The sequence below is a fragment of the Lathyrus oleraceus genome, chromosome 5, assembly GCF_024323335.1.
Source record: "Lathyrus oleraceus cultivar Zhongwan6 chromosome 5, CAAS_Psat_ZW6_1.0, whole genome shotgun sequence".
Classification (NCBI taxonomy): Eukaryota; Viridiplantae; Streptophyta; class Magnoliopsida; order Fabales; family Fabaceae; genus Lathyrus; species Lathyrus oleraceus.
The window spans coordinates 83,483,354-83,506,992 of NC_066583.1; the positions used below are offsets into that span (position 1 = coordinate 83,483,354).

A 23,639-nucleotide genomic window follows, 5' to 3' on the forward strand; every position below is an offset into this window, starting at 1 on the left:
TGAATGTACTGTGTGTGTTGGTGGCTGATTTTGTGGATATGAAGAGAAACCTGCAGCATCTTGTAAGTAGTAGCTCTAACTTTTGCTGGCCCTTGGTAGAGATTCTCTTTTACTATTAATATTGTTGTCGTTCTCTTTTTTTTTATTAGGTGATCCACATATATTCTCTCCTTCCCTACTATATGAAAGTTTCAGTTACCTTATCCTAAACTCTCAACTTGTTAACATTAATCTGATACTGCAGGTATAAATGAGCTGGAAACTGCATTATCTACGTACAAATCGATTTCTGCTGATGCTCCTGGCCAAATAATTTGGTCTGTGGCTGAAAATTATCGTTTTGAACCCGCCTTAATTGAGGTATTTTTGTTTCTGTTTTGACATTTTAACCTATGAATCTGCCTGTCCATTTACGTAGTTTGTTTGGCAGGGCAAGAAGCTAATTGCTGACATTGGCAAAATGATGAGTGTCCAAGTTATTGTAGAAGGATCAATGAACAGTTCAAACCCATACTTTTAAAGTTCTTGGAGACGCAGTTTTACTGTATGTGCTTTGAAATTAAGTTACACATTCAGTATTTGTTTTAAGAATCACTTAATCACTCTGAAACCTAAATCAAATGGGACTTTCTAACATCTGAATCTTATAATAATTTAATGGCCGTCTCCTTTTATTCTCGACAGCTTGTTGGGTGTGAGGTAGTTTCAGTTTCAGCTATGACATCGCATGTGGATTTGATCTTACCACCACCAGATAATTTATCATCTGTCTTGTAAGCCTCTATTTTCCAGAAATGACTTTACAAATACTCGACAGAAATGTGAATTATTTTTGGAATGTTTTTCATCAGTCATTTGGAGAATGGATGCTCAGGAGTATTTGTAATGGTTGTCTCCTCCAGATCCCCCAAGGCATGTGGTAAATGATCCCTCATCTTACAAACACACACGTGCACGCGTGCTACACATCCCAAACAGTAGATATGTTCATTATTCATGCATTTTTCATTCAAGTCTTTAATCATGGCATTAAACACATTATAGATCTTGTGGCGAGTTGTTGGCACGAATGGAACCCTTCAAATTGAGCGAGGATTCCAAGGACAACACGGATACCTGGTATATACTATAGTTATAAGTTACACTATAGGTTTTCAAAAGTAATAGCTTAGGTAGATCTGAACTTCTCCTTCAATATCCACTAAAGTTGCAATTAATTTATTCAAATCACTTTCAGTTATCTTTATTGTTTTCTGACGTTATGATGCTATATAGGTTTCATTATATGATGCTAATGGACAATGCAAAAGCTCATTTTTCCCATTCAGTGGAGTAACTGAAGAATTAAAAGCTTTTTTTAATGATGTTTCTGAAAACACCCTCAAGGTATTAAGATTCCTGCAAAATGCTTCCACAATTCCACCTTCTAATTTTGTAGTTTTGTGTCAAACTTGTAGCATATATTTTTGTTCATTACATTCCTTTCTTATCCTCAATTAAATGTCCATGCTAGTATGAATTCTCTAGTCTAATTTATTTCTATTTTGCAGAAGGGTAGTCAGTTTGTACCCGAGCACCGCCTCTCTTTTGTCGAGGGTGCGAGAGACGTTGCTCTTTTAGAGGCAATGCTTAAATCTGGATCAAGGCAGGGCAAGCAAGTTCAAGTGAAAAAGTTTTGAGGAATATACTAAGTGTAGATAAACAAGCCAGTAGATCAAGGCAGAGAGATCCACGTGATGGATGAAGTTATAGGATTTGTATGCATTTATTGAAATTATTACTTGTATGAATTGGTTGTATATTTAGAATCTTTAGAAGTTAAACGATTATATATCAGTGGATTGTTGTATATGTATGGATTGTTGTATATAAGGCTTGTTGAATGCAATGTGTGAAAAAGGCTTCAAATTATACAGTTTTAGGTGTACTGCTTCAATATACAGGTTGTCTAAAATAAATAAAAAATATAGCGCTTTTTAAAAAAAAAATTTAAATAACCACCCACTTTAGAGGGCGCTTTCCAAAATAAGCGCCCTCTAAACCCTTTAAATTTCCACTTTAGAGGGCACTTTCCAGTAAAAGCGCCCTCTAAACCCTTAAAAGTTTCCACTTTAGAGGGCGCTTTCCAGTAAAAGCGCCCTCTAAACCCTTAAAAGTTTCCACTTTAGAGGGCGCTTTCTTTAAAAAGCGCCCTCTAAAGTGGCCCTTAAAGGGCTTAAAGAGCCACTTTAGAGAGCGCTTTCACCAGGAAAAAAAGCGCTGTCTTTACCTATGCCAGCGCCAAATTAGAGGACGCTTTAAAGCGCTGTTATAGGCCAAAAAAAGCGCCCTCTTTTCCCTTATTTGGCGTAGTGCTAGAATGGTCGAACAACCATTGCCTAGGGAAGTCGAGTGACCTAGGGTTATGTTGGTCAATGATGACCAAGATGATGATGAAGTGGTTCACCGAGTTCGACAAGAAAATTTAGCAGGAGGGAATAATTTGGCAACCATAGTCGAAAGAATAATGCACGAAATGGAGTGAATGTAGGCCTTCTCATGCCAAACTATACCTCCTCATTATCTGAATATGTCCTACAGACTGAACTGCCCATGGGATGAGAGGTCCCAAAATTTATAAAACTTTCTGGCGGCACCAGCGAGTCCACTGTCGAACATATAGCAAGGTATCTGACTGAGGCTGGGGACATTGCCAACAATGAAAACCTGAGGATAAGATATTTCCCTAGTTCACTTACCAAGAATTCTTTTACTTGGTTCACTATGCTCCCAGCCAACTCCATCCATGATTGGACCTGTTTGGAGAGATTGTTCCATGAACAATTTTATATGGGGAAGTCGAAGATTATTCTAAAAGAATTGGCTAGCATTAAGTGCAACTTTACAGAGCCAATAAATGATTATCTGAATAGGTTCTGTTTGCTAAAGGCAAGGTGTTTTACACAAGTGCGTGAGCATGAGTTGGTCAAAATGGCCACTGGTGGTTTGGATTATTCCATCAGGAAGAAACTAGATACCCATCATTTAAGAGATATGGCCCAATTGGCGGACATGGTTCGACAGGTAGAATGCCTTAAGGCCAAAAAGGCTAGGGCGAGTAAGAATAATAGAAATGAGAGGGTAGCATATGTCGAAATGGATGAGAATGATTAAGAGGCCAACATTGATGTTAGTAGTTTTGATGAAGGCGAAGTCGATCTAAAAGAACTAAAGAAAAGGTTGTAAGAACAAATTTAGTTCTACAATGTATCTATAAGATTTTGATGATAACAAAGGATGAAACAAAAATGGTACCCTAACGAAATATTTCTAAGTATGCAGGACTCTAATCAAAACAGTCAGATAGACATTCATCAGATACATAATCAAGCTCTGAGATACCACTTGAAAGATACACAAATAAAAGCTCTGACTCTGATCAAACGCAAACGCAAGCTAAACTAAAGAAGTCAGACACTTTGAAGTGAAATAATGACTCTAGAATCTGAAGACGTACACTCTGATGAAATTAAAGAAAGAGAAACTTTGAAGACAGTCAGCAACAAGCATCTTCTGAAGTCGCAATCGCTTAATAAAGGCTCTAACATTAGGATCCTCTAATTCAGAAAACTTAACCTCGAAGAAATTCTCTTATGGAAAGAAGCTTTTTTAGGAAGGATTTTATGGCGCTCCAAATATTGCTTTGGAAAGAACACAAAGATTAATGACATTAATCATCCATCATTTCCCAAGATCTGACATTAACATCACTCAAACGGTCTGCTCAATACTCATATATAAAGGATGAAACGCTACCCAAAGAAAACACCTGAAACACAAGAGAATACAATACTTCCACTATTCATTAGTCATTCTCTCACGAGCTGCTGCTCTAATGTGGGAATATTTCTTACTCTTACCTTGTGTAATTTCTGCTTATGTTAGAAGTACTATTCATTACTGTAATCATACTATATTGCTAAGAAATTTCCTCAAGTGACTTGTGAAGTCAGTAAACTTGAGAGGGCTAAGGGATCTCTATTATCTTAGACGATTGTTTGTGTAATCTTTCAAGATTAGTGGATTAAGTCCTTTTTGAAGGCGAAATCACCTTGGTCGGGTGGACTGGAGTAACTTTGAATTTCAAGTGAACCAGTATAAAATTCTGTGTTGATTTCTTTTGTCTCTGCGTGTGTATTACTTCTAAAAAAAATTATTCTCTAAAAACAATTCAAACCCCCTTTCTTGTTTTTCTCTACCTTCAATTGGCATCAAACACTTAACAGTGTAGAGAGATCCAGCATGAGAAAAACATTATGGCCAACACCAATGAAAGAGATAGTTACAATGCTAAACCTCCAATCTTTGATGGAGAAAAATTTGATTACTAGAAAGATAGAATTGAAAGTTTCTTTCTGGGCTATGATGTTGATCTGCGGGACATAGTTACTATTGGCTACATACCTCCTGTATCTGACTCTGGCATTGCCATTGCCAGAAGCAAGATGACTGATGATTAGAAGCGCGATTTCAAAAACCATCACAAAGCCAGAACAATACTGCTGAATGCCATTTCCTACAATGAATATGAAAAGATCACCAACACGGAAACAACTAAAGAAATACTTGACTCCCTGAGGATGACTCACAGAGGAAATTCTCAAGTCAAAGAGACAAAGGCTCTGGCTCTAATTCATAAGTACGAAACCTTCAAGATGGATGATGATGAAGCTATAGAGGTAATGTTTTCTAGATTTCAAACTTTAATTGTAGGACTCAAGGTTCTGGACAAAGGCTACACAATTGCAGGTCATGTTAAAAAGATAGTCAAAAGCTTGCCAAAGAAGTGGAGACCCATGGTCACATCATTAAAATTGTCAAAGGATCTGAACAATATCAGCCTTGAAGAACTCATCAGTTCACTTAGAAGTCACAAGATAGAACTTGAGGAAGATGAGCCTCAAAAGAAGATCAAATCTGTAGCACTAAAGTCCAGATCTGAAAGACGCAAACCAGAAAGGAACAAAGCCTTCCAAGTTGAAGAGGAAGACAATGACGACTCTGAAAAGGAGGACTCTGACGATGAAGAAGAGTTATCCCTTTTGACCAGAAGAGTAAAAGAACTCTGGAGAAAAAGGAATAATAACTTCAGAAGACCAAGACCCAAGGGAGGCCGCTCAGAATCAACTTCTAGAGGCAAATCAAACAAAGAGGTAACATGTTATGAATGTAAGGAAACAGGTCATTACATAAACGAATGCCCAAAGCTGAAGAAAGAAAGCTCCAGAAGAGAAAGTTTCAAGAAAAGCTCCTTCAAAACCAAGAAGGGACTGATGGCCACCTGGGACGGCAGTGGATCTGATTCCTCTGAATCAGACTCCAAAGAACAGGCAAACGTTGCATTCATGGCTACCACCTCTGGAAACACATCAGATGAAGAATTTGATCCTGAAGAGGTATTTTTTTATCTTTCTCGCTTTGACCTTGAATCATGCCTTTCTGAATCTTTGAACTCATATCAGAAACTAAAACAATTATTTAAAGCACTAAAAAGGGTTCTTGAAGGAACCATCAAAGAATGTGATAAGCTTGGGATGACTTCTTGAGTGTGCCACAGCCCCATCAACACCCTCCAAGGGATGGGATAAGGGAAAACAAAGGGGTAACCTTCGAAGAAGACCCTACTCTTAACCAAATTCCATAAAACCAACTGCCACCAGAGATAGTAAATTAGGGAGTAGGAGTCGAACCTCCTAGGGCTGAACCACAAATCCCCAGGGAGAGAGAGCCAAGGATAGTAATGGTAAATAGAAACCAAAATGTTGATATGTCATACAACAAATTCGACATGATGATATGGAAGTAGATAACAATCTAGCAGTTATGGTCAAAAGGATTATGGCAGGAAATAGGGTGAATTTTGGCCTTCGAAGGCCAAATTATACATCACCTTTGTCGGAATGTATCCTATAGGAAAATACACCCCCTAGAATGAAAATTCCCAAATTTACTAAGTTTTCTGGGGATACCACTGAATCCACTGTCGAACATGTGGCTAGGTATATAACAGAGGCAAGAGACATTTCGAACAACGAAAACCTTAGGATAAAGTACTTTCCAAGTTTTCCCACGAAGAAGGCCTTCACGTGGTTCACAACCTTGCCACAAAATTCGATCCACACTTGAAATCGGTTAGAAATAATGTTCCATGAGCCATTTTACATGGGGCAAACGCAGATAAGTCTAAAGGAATTGGACAATATTAAACGAAAATTTACTGAGCCAATGATGATTATCTAAATAAATTTCGATTGCTCAAAGCCATATGTTTTACACAGGTACCGAAGCATGAGTTAGTCAAAATGGTCGCTGGGGGTCTTGACTATTCTATCAGGAAAAAGTTAGACACCCAATATTTAAGAGATATGGTCCAACTGGCTGATAGGGTTCGACAGTTAGAACGCTTGAAGGAGGAAAAGGCTAGAGCAAATAAGAGTAAAAGAGTAGCATACATCGAATTCAATAATGATGATGAAGGATCCAATAATGAGCCTTTAGACTTTGACGAAAATGAGATCGACCTTGTTGAGTTGAAACAAAGGCCACCTTACTCTTGTAAGGTCTTTGCCCCGTCGAATGGAAAAAACCCTATCGAACCAGAAAAGAATGATAAATTTCCTAAGAAAACTTACACATTCAAAGTTACAAAATGTGACGAAATCTTCGATTTGTTAGTTAAGGATGGCCAAATGATAGTGCCTCCTGGTGCTAAAATGCCTCCTTTGGAATAAAGAAAGAAACGAGAGTTTTGTAAGTACCATAATCTTTGGGGTCATAAAACGTCTCAATGTTTTCTTTTCAGGGATCTTCTTTATAATTCTATCCAGGAAGGAAGACTCAAATGCGGGGACAAACCAGAATCCAAATGAAGATTGACTCCGATCCACTACAAGTGGCCAATTCTCACTACACGGAGCCAGATGAAGTCAATATGGTCGAAGTTACTGAAGGCTTCTTCAACAAAGCTATCATGGTTAGGGTCTCTAAGCACCTTGACCAGGAATTCCTTAAAAACTTTGTTCAGGAAGCCGCTGAAAGCTTTACCAGCGGAACCACTGATGGTTTCGACACCGGAGTCACTGAGGATTCCAACTTGATGATAGTAACTAAAGAAACTACTTATAGTTTCAAACGAATTGATAAGGCTACTGAGGGCCTTCAACTTAAATTCCAAAATTTAGATATCACTCAAGATGTCGACATGGCGGTCAACATGGTCGAAATCTCCCAAGAAACGTCCATGGAAGCTGACAACGAGTGTCGAGAAGAAGAGTACAATAAAGTGGCCTTCCCAAAAGAAGAGGAGACTCTGATGGATTTCATGCATAGATGCCAAAGAAAAATATTGGAAGTTATGTTATGCCCTCGTTGTAGTGCCGTGTTCGAGAAACAAGCGGCTCACAAAGGCATGTCTTGATAGGACCAAGCAAACACATCTGAATATTCTCGGAGAAGATCAATCAACCCCTTCTTAACTTCTGGACACAGTCGAGACCCAATCTTGACTTCCTTCACATCATCCTCGGAACCCAAGTTGACTAACTCAATCTGCTCTTCGAATGGCTGAATGGATTTTTCCTCGTGCTCAAGAAGACGAGACAATTCATCACTTACTTCTTCATCACTTTCCTCCTAAGCCTCAAACACAGGGCATTCAAAATTTGGAGAAGGAGAAGGATCATTGTATTCAATGGGGTTAGAAACCAACCTGCATAATGATTTGATATTTTGATTTTAGAGAAGTGAATTGTGACCACATATTATGCAGATGGACAATTATATTATTTATTTATGTTTTTTGTGATTACCATTTTCAGAATAAAGCAAAAAGTAAAAATAAAACATCATAAATGTGGATGAATAGAATTATATTTTATTGATGACCAAGTTTGAAAATGCCCAAACAATGTTCACTTCTCCCTTAGGCATAGGAGAAGGATTTTCAAAAAACAAATAAAAGCAATTACTTAGATCGATGCATAATAACAGGAATATCAACAGCAGTCCAATTGTTGCAAGCTTTTCCATGCGTCACAAAATTGGTGCAGTCTTCATCTTCCTCCTCCTCTAGCACAACAACTAAGTGTTGTTCATTACCATGAATAAACCCTCCGCTACGGAAACTGGGTTGCACATCTTCAGATCTAACCACAGATGAACCTTGTTGGAAACCCAAACCGACTCTGCTCTTGTTGTCGGAGACCTCTACCATCTGTCCCCACTGATCCGATTGACCATCCTCAACAATCTTCTTTGCATCTTTGAATGAGGACATGGGTGCCCCAACTTTCTTTTCTTCAGCAATAGATAAGGATTGGAACGGAGTTCCAACCTCATCCTAAGCTTCTACATAAGAGAAATACGACAGGTGGTTGACCAACAACGCCTTCTCCCCTCCAACAATGACAAGCTTTCCACTTTTAACAAATTTTAGCTTCTGATGCAACGTTGAAGTAATGGCTCGTGCCTCATGAATCCATGGCCTTCCCAACAAGTAGCTATAGGATGGGTGGATATCCATTACTTGGAAAGTAATTTGGAAATCACTCAGACCTATCTTCACTGGAAGGTCCACTTCACCGATCACAGTTTTGCGAGAACCGTCAAATGCCTTGACGATCACGCCGCTATATCACATAGGAGATCCTTGGTATGACAATCTAGACAAAGTTGACTTCAGAAGTACATTTAATGAAGACCTGGTGTCTACCAATACATTCGACAGGGCGTCATCTTTGCAGTTCATTGAGATGTGCAGAGCCAAATTATGATTTCTACCCTCCTCAGGGAGTTCTTCATCACATAAACTGAGATTGTTGTAGGAAGTGATGTTAGCTACAATATAGTCAAATTGATCCACCATGACATCATGTTTCAATTGTGCTTCTCTGTGCGCTTCTGAACTCATTAACAGAGATAGTACTGAAATCTTGGAGGGAGTTTGGAGCAACTGCTCCACCATATTGAACTCACTCTTCTTTATCAAACGAAGCACCTCATCATCATTGTTAGGCTTTAAGCCGCTGGATTCAACAGACTCTACCACTGGTATACCAACCTCCTTGCTAGCAAACAAATCTTCCACATTCTTTGGGAACAACGAATCAAAGACACGACCGTTACGGGTCACCTTAGTAACTTCATCTATACTTACAACGGAACTGGTCATAGGCAAAAGAACCTCTTTACCATTCTCTAGCATGGTAGCATTATACTGATATGGGACAACCTTATCGGATGCATACAGGATAGAGCCTGCTAACTGTATAACCAACGACGATACCGATCTGTTGCTGACGTTCTTACTACTGCTGCTATCATACTGAATCACCACTCTCTCAGGAGTTTTAAAAACCAGGACTATAACGTTGACATCTTCATCTACATGACGGGATAGAACAATCTGCATCAATCCTTCATCCATCAACCTTTGGATGTCTCTTTTCACAACCATACAACCTCTGGGATTGACACTCCAAATAGCGTAACCATTATGATCATGCTCAGAATCGCTAACCTAGAAAATATCCTTGTGCATCCTCACTAAGGATCTTCTAATGAAGCGTACATCAAATACCTTGAACTCTCTAGGACAGTTGTCCACCATATTAACAGATGAATTTCCATGGGCAGGTAGTGGGTTAGCTTTGACGTTTGGCGCACGGTCCTCAAAGGACACCATTCCACTCTTAACCATCTTCTGGACTTCATATTTTAAGGGGTCACAGTTCTCGATGTCATGACCAGAAGCTCCTTGATGAAAGGCACATCGGAGTTCCCGTTTGTACCACCATGGAGTCGGTTCAGGAATCTGCGGAGGGTTTCTTGGTTGCAACAGGTTCTTGAGAATCAAAGATGGATATAATTTTGCGTACGTCATAGGAGTGGATCAAAAGAGACCTTCTTCCTCTTAAAATTTGATTGTTGTTGAAGATGATTGTTGGTATTGTTGTTGTTGTAGGTGTTTGTTCGTTGCGGTGGCGGTTGTTGTTGACGTTGTTGTTGTTGAATTGGTGTTGACTGATTGGTTGAAAATACGGGGTTCATAGATGATACTTGATGATGGTGTTGGCGAGGTGGTTGATTTCTTCTTACATGAGGCCTCATTTTCCTCCCAACGGTCACTGCATTGGCTTCACTTTCCTTCTTCTTACTGAAATTATTACCATATCTTTTACTAGATGACGCTTCCTCCTTAGATAACTGTCCCTCTCAGACACCTTCTTCTAGCCTCATCCCCATGTTTACCATTTCGGTAAAATCACAGGGGGCACTGGCAATCATCCGCTCATAATAAAATGAGCTCAGGGTCTTGAGAAAAAATTTAGTCATCTCCTTCTCTTCCAAAGGAGGTGTAATCTGAGCAGTAAGCTTCCTCCATCTTTGAGCATACTCCTTAAACGTCTCCTTTTCCTTCCAAGACAACGACCTCAACTGGTTCCTATCTGGAGCCATATCAACATTATATTTGTACTGTTTCACGAATGCTTCGCCCAAATCATTGAACATGCGGATGCTCGCATTATCCAATCCCATGTACCACCTCAGAGCGGCACCTGTCAAACTGTCTTGGAAATAATGGATCAACAACTGATCATTATTGGTTTGAGTAGACATTTTTCTGGCATACATCACAAGATGACTGAGTGGATAGGTATTCCCCTTGTACTTTTCAAAGTCAAGCACTTTGAACTTCACTGGGATCTTAACATTTGGAACCAAACAAAGCTCTGCAACACTCTTTCCAAATAGATCCTTACCCCTTGTACTTTTCAACTCCTTACGCAGCTCAAAGAATTAGTCCTTCATCTCGTCCATCTTCTCATACACATCAGGGCCCTCAGACGGCTCAAAATGATAGATGGTGTCTTCCACACGGGGTAGAGTATGCACGACTGGCGGTGGCACAGACATGACCGGGCTAGATGCCGGCATAGAAGCAAATGTAGACACAAAACCTTCAGGAAAAAAATTAGGCGGCATTCCCCACGGGAATCCGGCAGGCATGTTGGGTGCAAAGTGAGCAGCAGTTGCAGAAATGGTAGAGGTAGCAACCTCGAAAATAACGGTCCTCTGAGGAGGAGGAGAAGTTGAAGGCGTTGGAGAAGACTGGCTCCGAGCGGCTAGTATTGACTCCATCATGGAAGTCAGACGAGTGATCTCATCCTTCAAGTCTCTATTCTCTTGTTCTAGATGCTCCATAATCTTGGAGTGATTGGCGCGGGTATTGTATCGATGAGTCAGCCTGGCTGAAGCACAGCAGAAATACCAATAAGACATCTGGCGAAAGAGAAACCTTCTTATGCAAATGATGCATGAAATGCAATGCTTGATTGTTTTTATTTTCAAGGAACTTACTATATTATTTCCCAAAATATATATATATATAATATATATATAATATATATATATATATATATTAATATATATATATATATATATATATAATATATTATATATATATATATATATATATATATATATATATTCAACAATAATTGCAACAATTTGATATGACCATCAAATCTCATTTATTTATATAATTGGAAGGATTACACTGAGTATAATTTCAGAAACCAAAATACAAAATACAAGAGAAAAGGAGACTAGTCATCCTCAGGATCCCTAATAACAATATTAGAAGATATGGTTGCAGGCGCGTACTTCCTTCGAATGCGTCGGATCTCGGTCTCAAAAGAAGCCTTCATCTGAGTCTTCTCGAGGACAAGCTAGTCAATAATCCTCTTCCAAGCAACGGGAGGTTGAGGCATACTAGAGGAAGATGAAACCTCTGGTTCTCTCTGTCTCTTCATTACTCGGTCTTCAAGAAGCTCAATAAGTGCATCTTTGTCCTTAGACTCAAGTTGCAACTCCTCATGCTTTCTGCTCAAAGCATGGAAACGCTCTTCCTACATATCCTTCTCTTGCTTCATTTGGGCGAGCGCGTCTTTCACTCCTCTACATCTTGGTTAGGGAGAGTTAATGGCTCAGCCACAACCATAGACATAGTTCTTTCGTAAGCATAATTCATCTTGAACTCCAAAGCTCTCTTCTTTACCCAGAGAGTGTAAGCTTCCAAAGCTACACAATTGCGCGGACCAAGCTCTGATTTTCCTTTCCTATGCACATTATGCCAAGCATGCACAATCTTCTGCTTCAAATGTTGGGGATCTTTACCCTCTTGATAGAAAAGACCTTCTAACAAAGTGTTATTAGGTTTTCCTCTTAAGGGGAACCCAAGTTGACGACGAGCCAAAGCAGGGTTGAAGTTGATTCCTCCTTGTGTACCAATGAGAGGCACATTAGAGAATTCACCACAACAATCAATAATATCCACACTACTCAATGAAGGATCATACCAAACTATATCATCATTACTGAGAGACATAAGTCTGTGAGACAACTGTAGACATTGTTTGTTCTCCATAAAAGCAGGCGTCTGAGGCAAGTGCAAAATAAACCACTTGTACAGAAGTGGAACACAGCACACAATCGTTCCACAAAGATAGAAGTACATATCGCCTAATAAAGTAGGCACATGATTCCCAATTAATAAAATTCTAATGGCGTTAACATGAACAAAATCGTCAATGTTAGGGAACAAAGCCAAACCATAGATGCGCAACACAAAGATAGCTTCAAAAGCATCCACACTACCGGCTTGAGCAAAGGCAATAGCTTCCTTGATGAGGAACTCAGAAGTCAACCCAAACAATCCTCCTTTCTTCATCCAATGAGCCTCTTGTAAGACCCCAATTTTGACCCTAAGATCCCTCATGCAATTTCATCAAAAGCATTAGCATTGGGATCATACCTTGGCATCCTCCTTACCCCTTTCCATTGGGTTTGTTTTAGGAGAGATCACCAAGCACTTTGTGATTATATCATACTTGTATTTTATCATTTCACTAACCAAAATACCAAAAATATGTCTTTGTATTTGTCTAACTCTTTTGTAGGTAGGGCATGATCTCATTGATTCATTGATCACATCTAGGGTTTGAGACCCTCGTGAACAAAGAGCACAACCAAGAATTGATTTAATAATGATTATGAACATCTTATATGAGTCCCAATGATCTCTACATGTTATATTGATCAAGTTTTCTTCAAGAGTTTGAAGGTGATTTGCCTTGGAAACCCTAGTTTGACTGGGTATCTTAAGTAACTTCTCCAATAAGCTATCTCACCAATTGATCAAATTTCTCAAAGGTACACTTCAAAATTCATCATCTTATGTATATATGATATACCATGAGCCAAGAAAGTCAAGATAATTGGAAATTAGCAAGTTGGTTGATGGTGGTTGGTCAGATGAATTCATCTGATCAAAACTGGGTCTCCCTAGACCCTATCTCCTACAATTTTCACCATATGAAAATGATTCCAAGAGAAAACTTACTCTAAATGACATTACAAACAACTTTCATTTTGCGACCTAGAGCTATTTTTTCTTGGAAAATCATTTTCTTTGTTGAACCATTATAGGTCATTTTGTCTAAACCCTAATTTGAAAATCAACTTCCTAAGGCCATAACTTGCTCAATTTTCATGATATGGAAGATTCCCAAGTTGCACAATCAAATTCAATGTGTCTACTTCAACTTTGATGTTTGGAGTGGGAGCTAATTCAACTTTTTTGAGCATGTGATATGAGGCTACATTATAGGTCACTTTTGACCTATACCATTGATCAAGTGATTTTTCCAAACTTCAAAAATGCATAACTCTATCAGTTTAAATCCAAATAACATGAAATTCGTGACCATTTTGAATGTCTTTGAGATATCTGCAACTTTGATGAATACACTTTTCTCATTTGAAGCTCCCATAAAAAGTTAAGCAAGGTGGAATATTGAGACATATGGCTTGACACTTAGAAATTTTTTGATATGTTAAATTTTTCCAAACTTCCACCTCAAAATTCTCCAAGTTCCAAGCTCCAAATGAAAAAGTGTTCAATATCAAACTTTTTCCTCTTGATCTCACCTTTCCAAAGAGCTGAAATTCATGCATTTTGGATGAGAGATGCATAGGCTGCGAATGGCTTTAACTAGCTGATATAATTTGGCATGGATCCAACTTCAAACAATAATGCACATGTGCCTTGCAATCCAATCCATCTTCAAAGCATCTGAACTTCAAATTTGGACTTTCAGCTATCATTCCATGGGCCTATGCGCCCCCATGCATCATTCCATCATCATTTTGCCAATTTTGGAAAGTGGAAAGAGTGTGCAAATATCACATGGATTCCCCTATAAATACAACTGCATTTGCTCAGAATTGACACACACATTGCGCCAACTCTGAATCTCCATTGAAAACCCTTCACTCTCATAGGATAACCCTGATAAATTCATTTGAATTTGAGCTTGAATCTCCACTATTTTGGAATTCAATTCTCCAGGAGTCTATTGCTTCTAAACCTTTCCATTCCTCTCCTACAAGCAATTGAAGTGAAGTCAAGCACAACTCAGATCAAGATCCATCGTATTCAGACCTCTATTAAAGGTAATTTGCAGAAATTTTTAACTCTTCGATTCTCTCAATTTATTGCTCAATTCCATTAATTCTTTGGTTGTCTGAAGTCCTACCAATGTAGGCAAGAAGATTGAGTTGCTTTGAGGCTAAATCGAAGCAACTCAGATCATGTACCTCATTTTTCAATTCCACATATCTCTTAATATATTTGGAATTGGAGGAATTGGAGGTCAGATTCGAACTCAGTGATGTTTTTTCTTTAAGATCATGTCCCTAATTTTGTATTTTGGTGATGGTTTATCTTGACTAGTCCGGTGGAGCTCATCGGGGAAGATAACCGGAGCTCTGGCTCCGGCGATGAGGTGTTTCACTTTTGAACCATAGGATCCATCATCCATGTTCTAATCCTGAGTGTTGCTTTGAATTACCATCTATGCCACGCGGTTGACTAAGACACATGTGGAATGCGCGTTTTGGATCATCAGATCTGCCACCTCAATTAATGAGGGAGATCTGATGGTCCACGTATTTTAGAATTTTCTGATTTTTGTTTTAATTGTATTTTCTTCAATAATTCATATGAAATTCAATATTGATCCAAAAAATATGGGACTTTCACCAAAAATTTCCAAATATTTTTCTCTTTCATATTCTGAATTAAAATATTTTTTTGGATCATTAATAATATTTTTCATGAATTAACTGATTTTGCATTTGTTTTTAATTGTTTAAAAATATTTTTCAAATGTCCATAAATTATGAAAAAAAATTCTCCAAGGTCCTTTGACCTTGTTTGACCTATGATATATCTCATGGCCATTTGTTTGGTGTTTTGATAAGATTTTAGGATTTGGATAAAACATATTTGAATTTAATGCATTATTTTATTATTTTTAATTGAATGAATGTCATCTTAATTGTGTTGACCATTTGTATTGACTTAATTGAGTTTGATTGTTTGTTGTTGGGCCTTGGTCAAAGTTGATTTGACTTTGTCAAGTTAATATCATTGGATTTAGGAGATTGATGGAATGTACATTCCATCTCCCAAAATGAATGAATGATATTAATTTGGTAAAAGTCCTCCTTTGACCAATTTGTGATCTCATTCATCCCCTTCCCCTTCATCTAATTCCCCTTCTTCATTCATTCATTTCCATTTGGCCAATGACATCTCAAAGTCCTAATGCTAGTTGATTGAAATATTAACATGAGTATGGATGAGATTAGGCCACACCTTTTGCATATTTTTGTGTGTGGTATGTTTAATGAGCATAGTTCATAATACTATGTCTCCAACATGCATTAACACCAAAAGTCTATTGCCCGGCCTCAAATAGTTGTGACAAAGTCCAATTACGATTGCTTAACATAGCGCTAAATTTGTCACATAAAAGGCATAAGCATTCTAGTTAATGAGATTGTAAGTCTCCCCTCTTCCATGGTATTGTGTGGAAACTTGGCCTTCTTTCCTTCCTTTGGAAGATGTTTTGGCTCAAGGATCCATGCTTGTGGCAAGTGGGTTGAGTGTTCTCCAAAGAATGTCTTGAAATCAAAAGCAAAACAAAACTAACTTCTAACTTACTAACCATTAACTTTTAATTTCAAGTTTTTACTTTAATGCAATTTATTTTTAGCACTTTATGTCATTTGCCATTGTACATATCATTCTAATTGTTTATGTTAATGTAATTTTCACTTTGTCAACTTGGAGCATATTGTGTGATATATCTTGTTTGTGTATACTTTGCTTGTTTGTGTGGTTTTGACCATTAATGTACATAATAATAACAAAAATCCTAAAAAGAACTTTTGAGTGGACTGTTGGTTTGATCTTGAGCAAAGGACTTAGAATTTAGACAACCTTCCTAAGCTAAAGGACTTGGCCAATGCCAATTTGTGAAAAACCAAGTGCTTGTAATTTCAAATTCATCTGATACATATTTCAAGATCTCTCTTAGTTCATCTGCAACATGATCATTGTGAAGCTGTTATTTTGAACCTGTGACTTGTGGAATTCATATGTTACATGGGCTATTTATGAAGAAGATCATGAAGTGGATAAGCTTGGATGAGGCCATCTTTATTTGATGCCTTTGCTCTTCAAGATAATATAATTGTGCATTTGTGTGTTGCTTGAATAAAAAAGTCCAAGGGAATTCTGGGTTTCTATTGACATACTTGTCTATTGGATTGCTACCCATTTGGTCAGATCTTTTCAACTTTAAACTTTTAAATTTTGTACATATGGTAGTCTCTTCATCTTCTCCCAATTTCTTTAATTTCAAAATCTCTCCCTCCATTTTCAAAATCTTCTTTGTGTGAACTACTTTTGTTCTAAACTTTGACCACTTTTGCAAAAAGATAGAAACTTTGGCCTTATGCCATTGCATTTTCAAACTTATTTTGTTAAATCAAACTTGTAAATAAATTTAACTATACTTGACTTAAACTTTCAAAAAAGCCAAAAAGAACTAACCCATTCAAATCATTTTAGGCGTTGGCGCCCTTTCAAATTTAAATTTTGTTAAAACCAACACACTCATTTTGAAATTTATACCATGAACTACGAGGTTTTGGTCCCTCATTTTTATGTTGGTACGTAGGCACAAGATCGAAGGTCTTGTCAAACACAAAAATATAATTAATGAATTTTTTTCTCATCCCCCCATTCTATTTTGTTTGTAAACATCACTTTGTACAAAATACATATGCACACAAAAAGGGCTCCCTAGGAGTACCTAGGACACCTTGGGTGCTAACACCTTCCCTTGTATAACCAACCCCCTTACCTGTGTGTAGCGGTGTATTCGTCGCTATATGATTTATTGATTAAACCATAAGCAAAGCATACAAAGAATTCGAGTCGCCACCGCACTTTTATTTATCCAAAGGACTGGCTAAAAAGCGAACAAAAGCCTAAGAAGTTTTACGCGTAGAAAACTAATGAAAAGATCAGAGAGTCTGGGTAACGGGTAAATTACGCAATGGGAAGGTGTTAGGCACCCACTACGTCCTAGGTACTCCTAGGGAGCCCTTTTCACACTTGTTGTATAAAATTGTTATTTGTTTTGAAATATTATTGTGCAAACATGAATGGGATGATGAGAAAAGAATGTACAAGTTAATTATTTTTGTGTTCGAACGGATGAACCCGTTGCCTACGTACCTTCCATCAAAGGTAAGGATCAAAACGCCGTAGTTCGGCTAAAAGATTTCCAAAAGTTAGTGAGCTCAATTTTAAACAATAGCACTGAGGCTCTTCATTATCAATGGGAGAAAACTCGACCAAGACCAACATCCACCATGCGAGGGTAGCTTCGACGTACTAGAGGGGTTAACCCTGTTTTCAGTACGGAAGTCTTATAGTCGACTCACTAAGGATAAGGTGAGGTTTACATCAACCACAATGATAATTGAAACCTATGGCTAATGTGTGAAAAGATTAACAATGGACAAAGCCAAAACAAATGAATGGGTGAAGTTAATTGATTGTGATTATGAAAGTAGGGTCAAAGTATGATTAAGATTGATTCAAAAGAAGTATTATGAAATGGAGTTTGAAAAAAAGTCAAGGACTTGGGGTCCAGGTTTTTAATTTGAAAATATGAAGATGTTTGCACAATATCTATCTCAAGTTTGAAAGTAAGGTGTGAAAAGGTTTAGGACAAAGAGGGATGAATGGATGAGGATGGATTGTAAAACTTCCTAGGAGGTTCACTTCTTGAAATCATATAGAAGATGATTCAAGTGTGTCCTTTGGAATAGGCAATGAGCAATAGCAAAATAAGCAAACAAATGATACCGGATGCCACTCAATGGCCTTACTCCAATCTCACAAACAAAAGCGGATACCGGATACCAATAGATGGATTTACACCAATCTCTTAAACAAAGAAACAAGGATGTCGGAAGCCAATAGATGGACTTATTCCAATCTCCTAAAACAAAACGAAACTTGGATACCGGATGCCAATCTGTCTGGGCTTATACCAATATCCAACGTATGATCATAGGAAAGCAAAGGCCAACTTGCAGGGACTTACAATTGCATCCTCACATACAACAAATGCAAATGCATCAAGCAAAGAGAAGATGAGTGGCCAATGAGATGGTCTTATACTCACTTCCATATCATAGGAACAATGGCCAATGGATGGTCTTACAATCGTCCTCAATGGGCAAACAACAAAGATATGTCACAGAGACAAATGAAATGATCATGCACTAATGAGTAATTGATGATGATAAATGCACAAAGCATGCAAGCAGACATGTGTATATGAGGTAAGCAATCAATCAATTAAAGTCATTCAGCACACACTATAACCAAATAATCAGGCTCACACAAAGGGTTAGGCATTGAAGCCAACTGGAATAGGGTTAATGGTGCTCTTAACCTTGCCATTGAGGGGCTAAGGTGAAGCAGATGAAAAGATATGAGGGGTGTGCCTCATTGCTCTTATCCCTGGCCAGGGAGAGCATTTGAATATCAGAAGGTGTGGGAGTTCAGAAAGTAGGAACTCTCTCCACAGATTATTGACTCGATAGATCTTGGGTTTTTACTCACTATGCATCAACACATGTGGTGTGAGCAAGGTGAGTGACACACAGAATAGTAGGAGATAGGTTGCATATCTCTTGGGTTCTACCAATTGCCTTATTCAAAGGACTTTTCCTGCTTGGGACAAATGTAAACACACACAAGCATTGCCTCTTAAGGAGGACTTCAGACAGTCGCCTGGCCAAGTAACAGGCCAGGTTTTCCAGACTACATGAAGATAAGAAGTTATACCTCAATGCAAATTGCTATTAAGCAAAGCAAAGCAAGTTCTTAAAGAACTATAAGCAACTAAAGGTACCTGAAACCAGTCAGACAACATCAGTATACAATTCAAAGTTAAATCAAAATGAGATAGAGATCAACAGTCAACACAATCAGTTAAATGTGCAATGCACAAAGCTCAAAGCATGTGACACTAGTACAAAAAGAATAATATAATTTGTAAATTTACACCCGTTTTACAAAAAACGGGTGTAAAAAGCAAATGCGGTGGCAGTTTTGTAAATAAAGTCTTATTTTGAATTTTAGTACGTAACAATAGACACCCTATTTTTAAATAACGGGTGTAAATTCAAATATTATTTATTATCAACTCTATATTACACCTGATATTCAAAAAAATGGTGTAAATTTAAAAATAAAAATAAAATATTCGTGCCTTAAACAATAACTTTTATTATTCTTATTTGTTTAATCTTAAATTTTCTTTAAAAAATAATAAATTTTAATATTAATATATAACAATAGACACCCTATATTTAAAAATAGGGTGTATAATTATAACAATATAAATGACTAAATTTATATTAAACCCGTTATATTAAAATAGGGTGTAAATTTAGGAATCCCTAAGTACAATTTATCATTACCGCCTAAAATATAACCATGACTTCTCATGTTCCAAATTTTCTTTTCATTTCACATTTTAGAAACTTTTCATCATCGATGAAGTGCAAGAAATAGTGAAAAAGGAACAAAGAACGTGATTGCTCGGAAATCTTCACAACCCACAACGGCTTCATCATTCTTCTTTACCGTTTTCTATACTCTCTTTTACGCTGCTTTGGATATTAAAGTTGATTCATTCGTTGTTGTTCTTACTTTTCTTCTAGTTTCATCGTTTTGGATTTGCTATGTGTGGGAACAAAATAGTGAAATCCACAGAGCGCGCGTGATTTTTTCCATGGCCACTCTCATTCTCAACACTTCCACTCCCTCCCAATTCACCTTCCAACCTAATACAATTCCAAACCCTAATTTCATTTCTCTCAATCTCAATTTCAACAAACGCTCATCACGTTCCACCTCTTCCCTTCGCGCAACACACCAAGATTCCAACCCTCAAAATCCACAAGGTTATATCTCTATCTCTCTCGCTCTCTACCTCCTTGCTAATCTAATTGTCCGTACACATTCTCATCATCAGATGCCGAGGTCGACAATTTGGGAGTTAAAGCTGCTCTTTCCATCTTGAGATTCTACAAAAGTAAGTTTTTTTTTTCTTTTTTTCTTTTTCCTTTCATCAATTTTGTAGTAAATTATGGAACATTACGGGAAAAGACCAATTCATTATCCCAAATATTCGTTTAATGCTGTTATGGGATGTTTTTTTTTTCTTTCAGTAATAGATAAATGTTACTTGTACTATGCTATTTTAGTATTCAAAATTTCAACTCTAAACTTTATTCTCATGCTATTTCGAGTGTCTTAGTTCAATCAATTAAGTGTATGTTTGGTTTTACATTTGGAGAGTACTCAGAATTGATTCTGGATGTGTAGAATTGATTTTGACATGTCTGGTTGCTCGTGAGTAGAATTGATTATATTTTCTAGAATTGATTCTACTTGAAGCTAGGATTTGTAGTTTTGAGTCTAAATGTGATGTTTACACCGAAGTTTAGTGTTCAACTCTCTTTAAGAGAAATTTATCCAAATATAAATTACATTACCATCAACTCACTTTTAGACATAATCAATTTATTCGAAAACAATTATCTTCACTACAGAACCAAAGAACCAAATCCATGCTTAGACTCTTTTAGATAAACAACTTAATTAACATTTATTATATAAGTGCTAATGTATAAGCTATTTCTATAAAATAAATAAATAAACACTTAACTACTTTCATATAAGTTATGCAGGAGAACTTATGGAGTTGGTTAAGCTGAAAACACAGCTTATGCATATTTCATAAGCTGTTTCTATAAGTTCTGAGAAATGGGTGTGTACCTGAATGAACAGTAAACCATCTGGGTAACTGAGTATCCGTTTCTGTTAGCCTTTGATGTGACAATTAACTGTCTAACCATCTTTCAGATGCTAGATGAGGGTGTTTGCTTGACAGATACATTTCATAAGGTTATTAGGTCTGAGACCTACGTTAGCATTTGGTACTGGGCCAAGATTATCTCGAAGAAAAAGTAAAACAAGAAAAAAGACAAAAGTTGTTTTGTTCGAATCGGATGTCAAAAGTTAGCTTCACTATAGCGGGCCCTTTTAGGAATTTGAGTCATTGTATCATCATTATGTGTTGATTTTGTTCATGTATATGTAGGGGAATTTCGCCAATCTTGCCGAGGAGCTGTCGTTACGTTCCAACTTGCAGTGAGTATTCCATGGAGGCATATAAGAGGTACGGTGTTTTGAAGGGTACAACTTTGACTGTGTGGCGTCTGTGTCGTTGCAATCCTCTTGGTAATTTACCAGTAACTTTGAATTGGCTTAACTGCATAATTATGATTTTAGTTTTGAATAGTATCTACATTTTTTGTTTTGAACGTAATAATTAAATTCCTTATACGAATTCAGGTGGGTCTGGATATGATCCTCCAAGATGGTTTGGTGAGATTAGACAAGGGGAAGAACTTGACGATTGATTAATTTCTAGTGGCATATTTTGAATCGGTAAGCACTGCAAACTGAGCATTTTATAAACTGAAGTTACTTGATGTGCTAATACTGAGGGCTCTTAGGTGTTTTTCCATCTGGTTTCTTGTGTTACTTTGTAACAATGCAAAAGAAGATTTGTTCTTGGATCTTACCACATCAGAGAAATTAGATCAGGAAGAACCATAGCTGAGATTAGAATATTGTTGACGATGATCAAATTAAATGTATTTCATATTTGTACTGCAAAAGAAAATACGGTATGAAACAGTAAACATATTTTTTCATCTTTTAATATCCTATGCTAGTAATACTTCAACAACCACCCTTTTCAGTCCATTATCGGAGATCATCTACCTAAGGAATGTCTTATATTGGTTATGCCTATCATACTGCCGACACATAATAGGTTTAGAGTGCCTCATATTATAGGAATATTATAAATACTATGTTTTTATCACTTTTTAATTGTATGAAATTCCACATTGGCCCCACTAAATAAACTGGGCTTGCACTTGGCTAACATGAAATTTTAGTTTTCACCCAATTATTGAGTGTGTTGAGAAAGTGTCAATGAGGGCATTACTAGCATTTCTCTTTACTCACACTACTAGCAATTAAGATTTGGTAGGCTGTGCTTGAAAGAAACATGAGAATGAATACTTATTAGTACTGGTTAATTACTTGTTGTCCGTCTTGCTTCCAACTCTAGTTAAACCTAAGTCCCCCCATTTAAATAAGATAAGATGTGAAAAAAGTTTATAAAAAGTGACATCCCGCAACTTCCAAGCTGATTTTGTAAGGATGAATTATGCGTAATATCTAATATAGTATAAGAGTTTATCTATTCGAGCCACCTACCATATTATCAACATGTCAAATCCAATAGTGCTGAGCGTGAAAGGTGTATTGGAAAAACATAACTCCTACATTGAAAAGAGATAAGGCCTGAAAAATGTTCATAAAAAGTGGAATCTTTCACCTTACAAACTGGTTTTGTAAAGATGAGTTAGACTCAACTCAAAACCTACTAATAGAAATTAGTAACATACCAATAATTACTTTATTCACCTGAAGATTACAAGAAACATAAAGGATGATTGGAAGGCTGTGGTGGTATGTTAAAAATTTGTCCTGACACCAGTAATATAAATAAAAAATGAGGGTTGCTGTAAACTGTATGTGCATTCCTAGGTTTCAAACAGGGGATGGAGGTATTTGCTATATAGTTGAAGAGTCCAGGAAAGGAGATCTTCACTTCTCGCAATGTCATATTCTATGACTTGCAATTTCCATTTCACAATACGGAAACAGCCGACCCTTAAGCTATTCATAACCCTCCTATATACCTCGATGAGCCATTCATATTGAAATCAGTTTCTGCTTCACCTGAATCTAGAAGGTCAACCGGAAATATTTCTCAGCTTATCTCCAATCCATGACTATATGTGCTAGTTATCCACTGCAAACCGTCTTTCAAAATTATTGTCCTATCACCACATTTTCTCCCTTCACCTCAAGTACACTCTGTCCCTTTCCACTGAGATTGAACCCTGTACGTATGCTGAGGCCAGTAAACTTTGCAACTGGAAGAAGGCCATGCAATGTGAGTTAGATGCACTTATAGGCAATGGGACTTAGAGTTTTGTTGATTCACCTCCTG

General features: G+C 37.3%; 2 protein-coding genes and 1 long non-coding RNA gene across 3 annotated transcripts; all 3 read left to right on the forward strand.

Moving 5' to 3' along the window:
- The first annotated feature begins 616 nt into the window (after positions 1-616).
- LOC127083973 (uncharacterized) lies at positions 617-1,688 on the forward strand. The gene is made up of 5 exons (XM_051024338.1): positions 617-773; positions 852-912; positions 1,045-1,119; positions 1,276-1,386; positions 1,551-1,688. Exons 1-5 carry the CDS (start codon positions 658-660, stop codon positions 1,677-1,679), a joined length of 492 nt encoding a protein of 163 aa, XP_050880295.1. The 5' UTR covers positions 617-657; the 3' UTR covers positions 1,680-1,688.
- Positions 1,689-20,205: 18,517 nt separating this feature from the next.
- Positions 20,206-21,643, forward strand: LOC127087534 (UPF0161 protein At3g09310). The gene is made up of 3 exons (XM_051028425.1): positions 20,206-20,442; positions 20,514-20,573; positions 21,232-21,643. The coding sequence occupies exons 1-3, from the start codon at positions 20,271-20,273 to the stop codon at positions 21,282-21,284; spliced, it is 285 nt and encodes a 94-aa protein (XP_050884382.1). The 5' UTR covers positions 20,206-20,270; the 3' UTR covers positions 21,285-21,643.
- LOC127087535 (uncharacterized) lies at positions 21,643-22,271 on the forward strand. The gene is made up of 2 exons (XR_007789983.1): positions 21,643-21,784; positions 21,899-22,271. It is a non-coding gene; the product is annotated as an uncharacterized LOC127087535 (long non-coding RNA).
- Positions 22,272-23,639: the final 1,368 nt, after the last annotated feature.

Bases quoted from the DNA above. Each gene is read 5' to 3' on its own strand.
- LOC127087534 (XM_051028425.1), top strand. From the start codon at position 20,271: ATGGCCACTCTCATTCTCAACACTTCCACTCCCTCCCAATTCACCTTC. The intron at 20,443-20,513 runs GTTATATCTCTA...TCTCATCATCAG, and splicing joins CAACCCTCAAAATCCACAAG to ATGCCGAGGTCGACAATTTG. The intron at 20,574-21,231 runs GTAAGTTTTTTT...TAAGTTATGCAG, and splicing joins CATCTTGAGATTCTACAAAA to GAGAACTTATGGAGTTGGTT.
- LOC127083973 (XM_051024338.1), top strand. From the start codon at position 658: ATGGCCGTCTCCTTTTATTCTCGACAGCTTGTTGGGTGTGAGGTAGTT. The intron at 913-1,044 runs GCATGTGGTAAA...AACACATTATAG, and splicing joins TCTCCTCCAGATCCCCCAAG to ATCTTGTGGCGAGTTGTTGG. The intron at 1,387-1,550 runs GTATTAAGATTC...TCTATTTTGCAG, and splicing joins TTTCTGAAAACACCCTCAAG to AAGGGTAGTCAGTTTGTACC.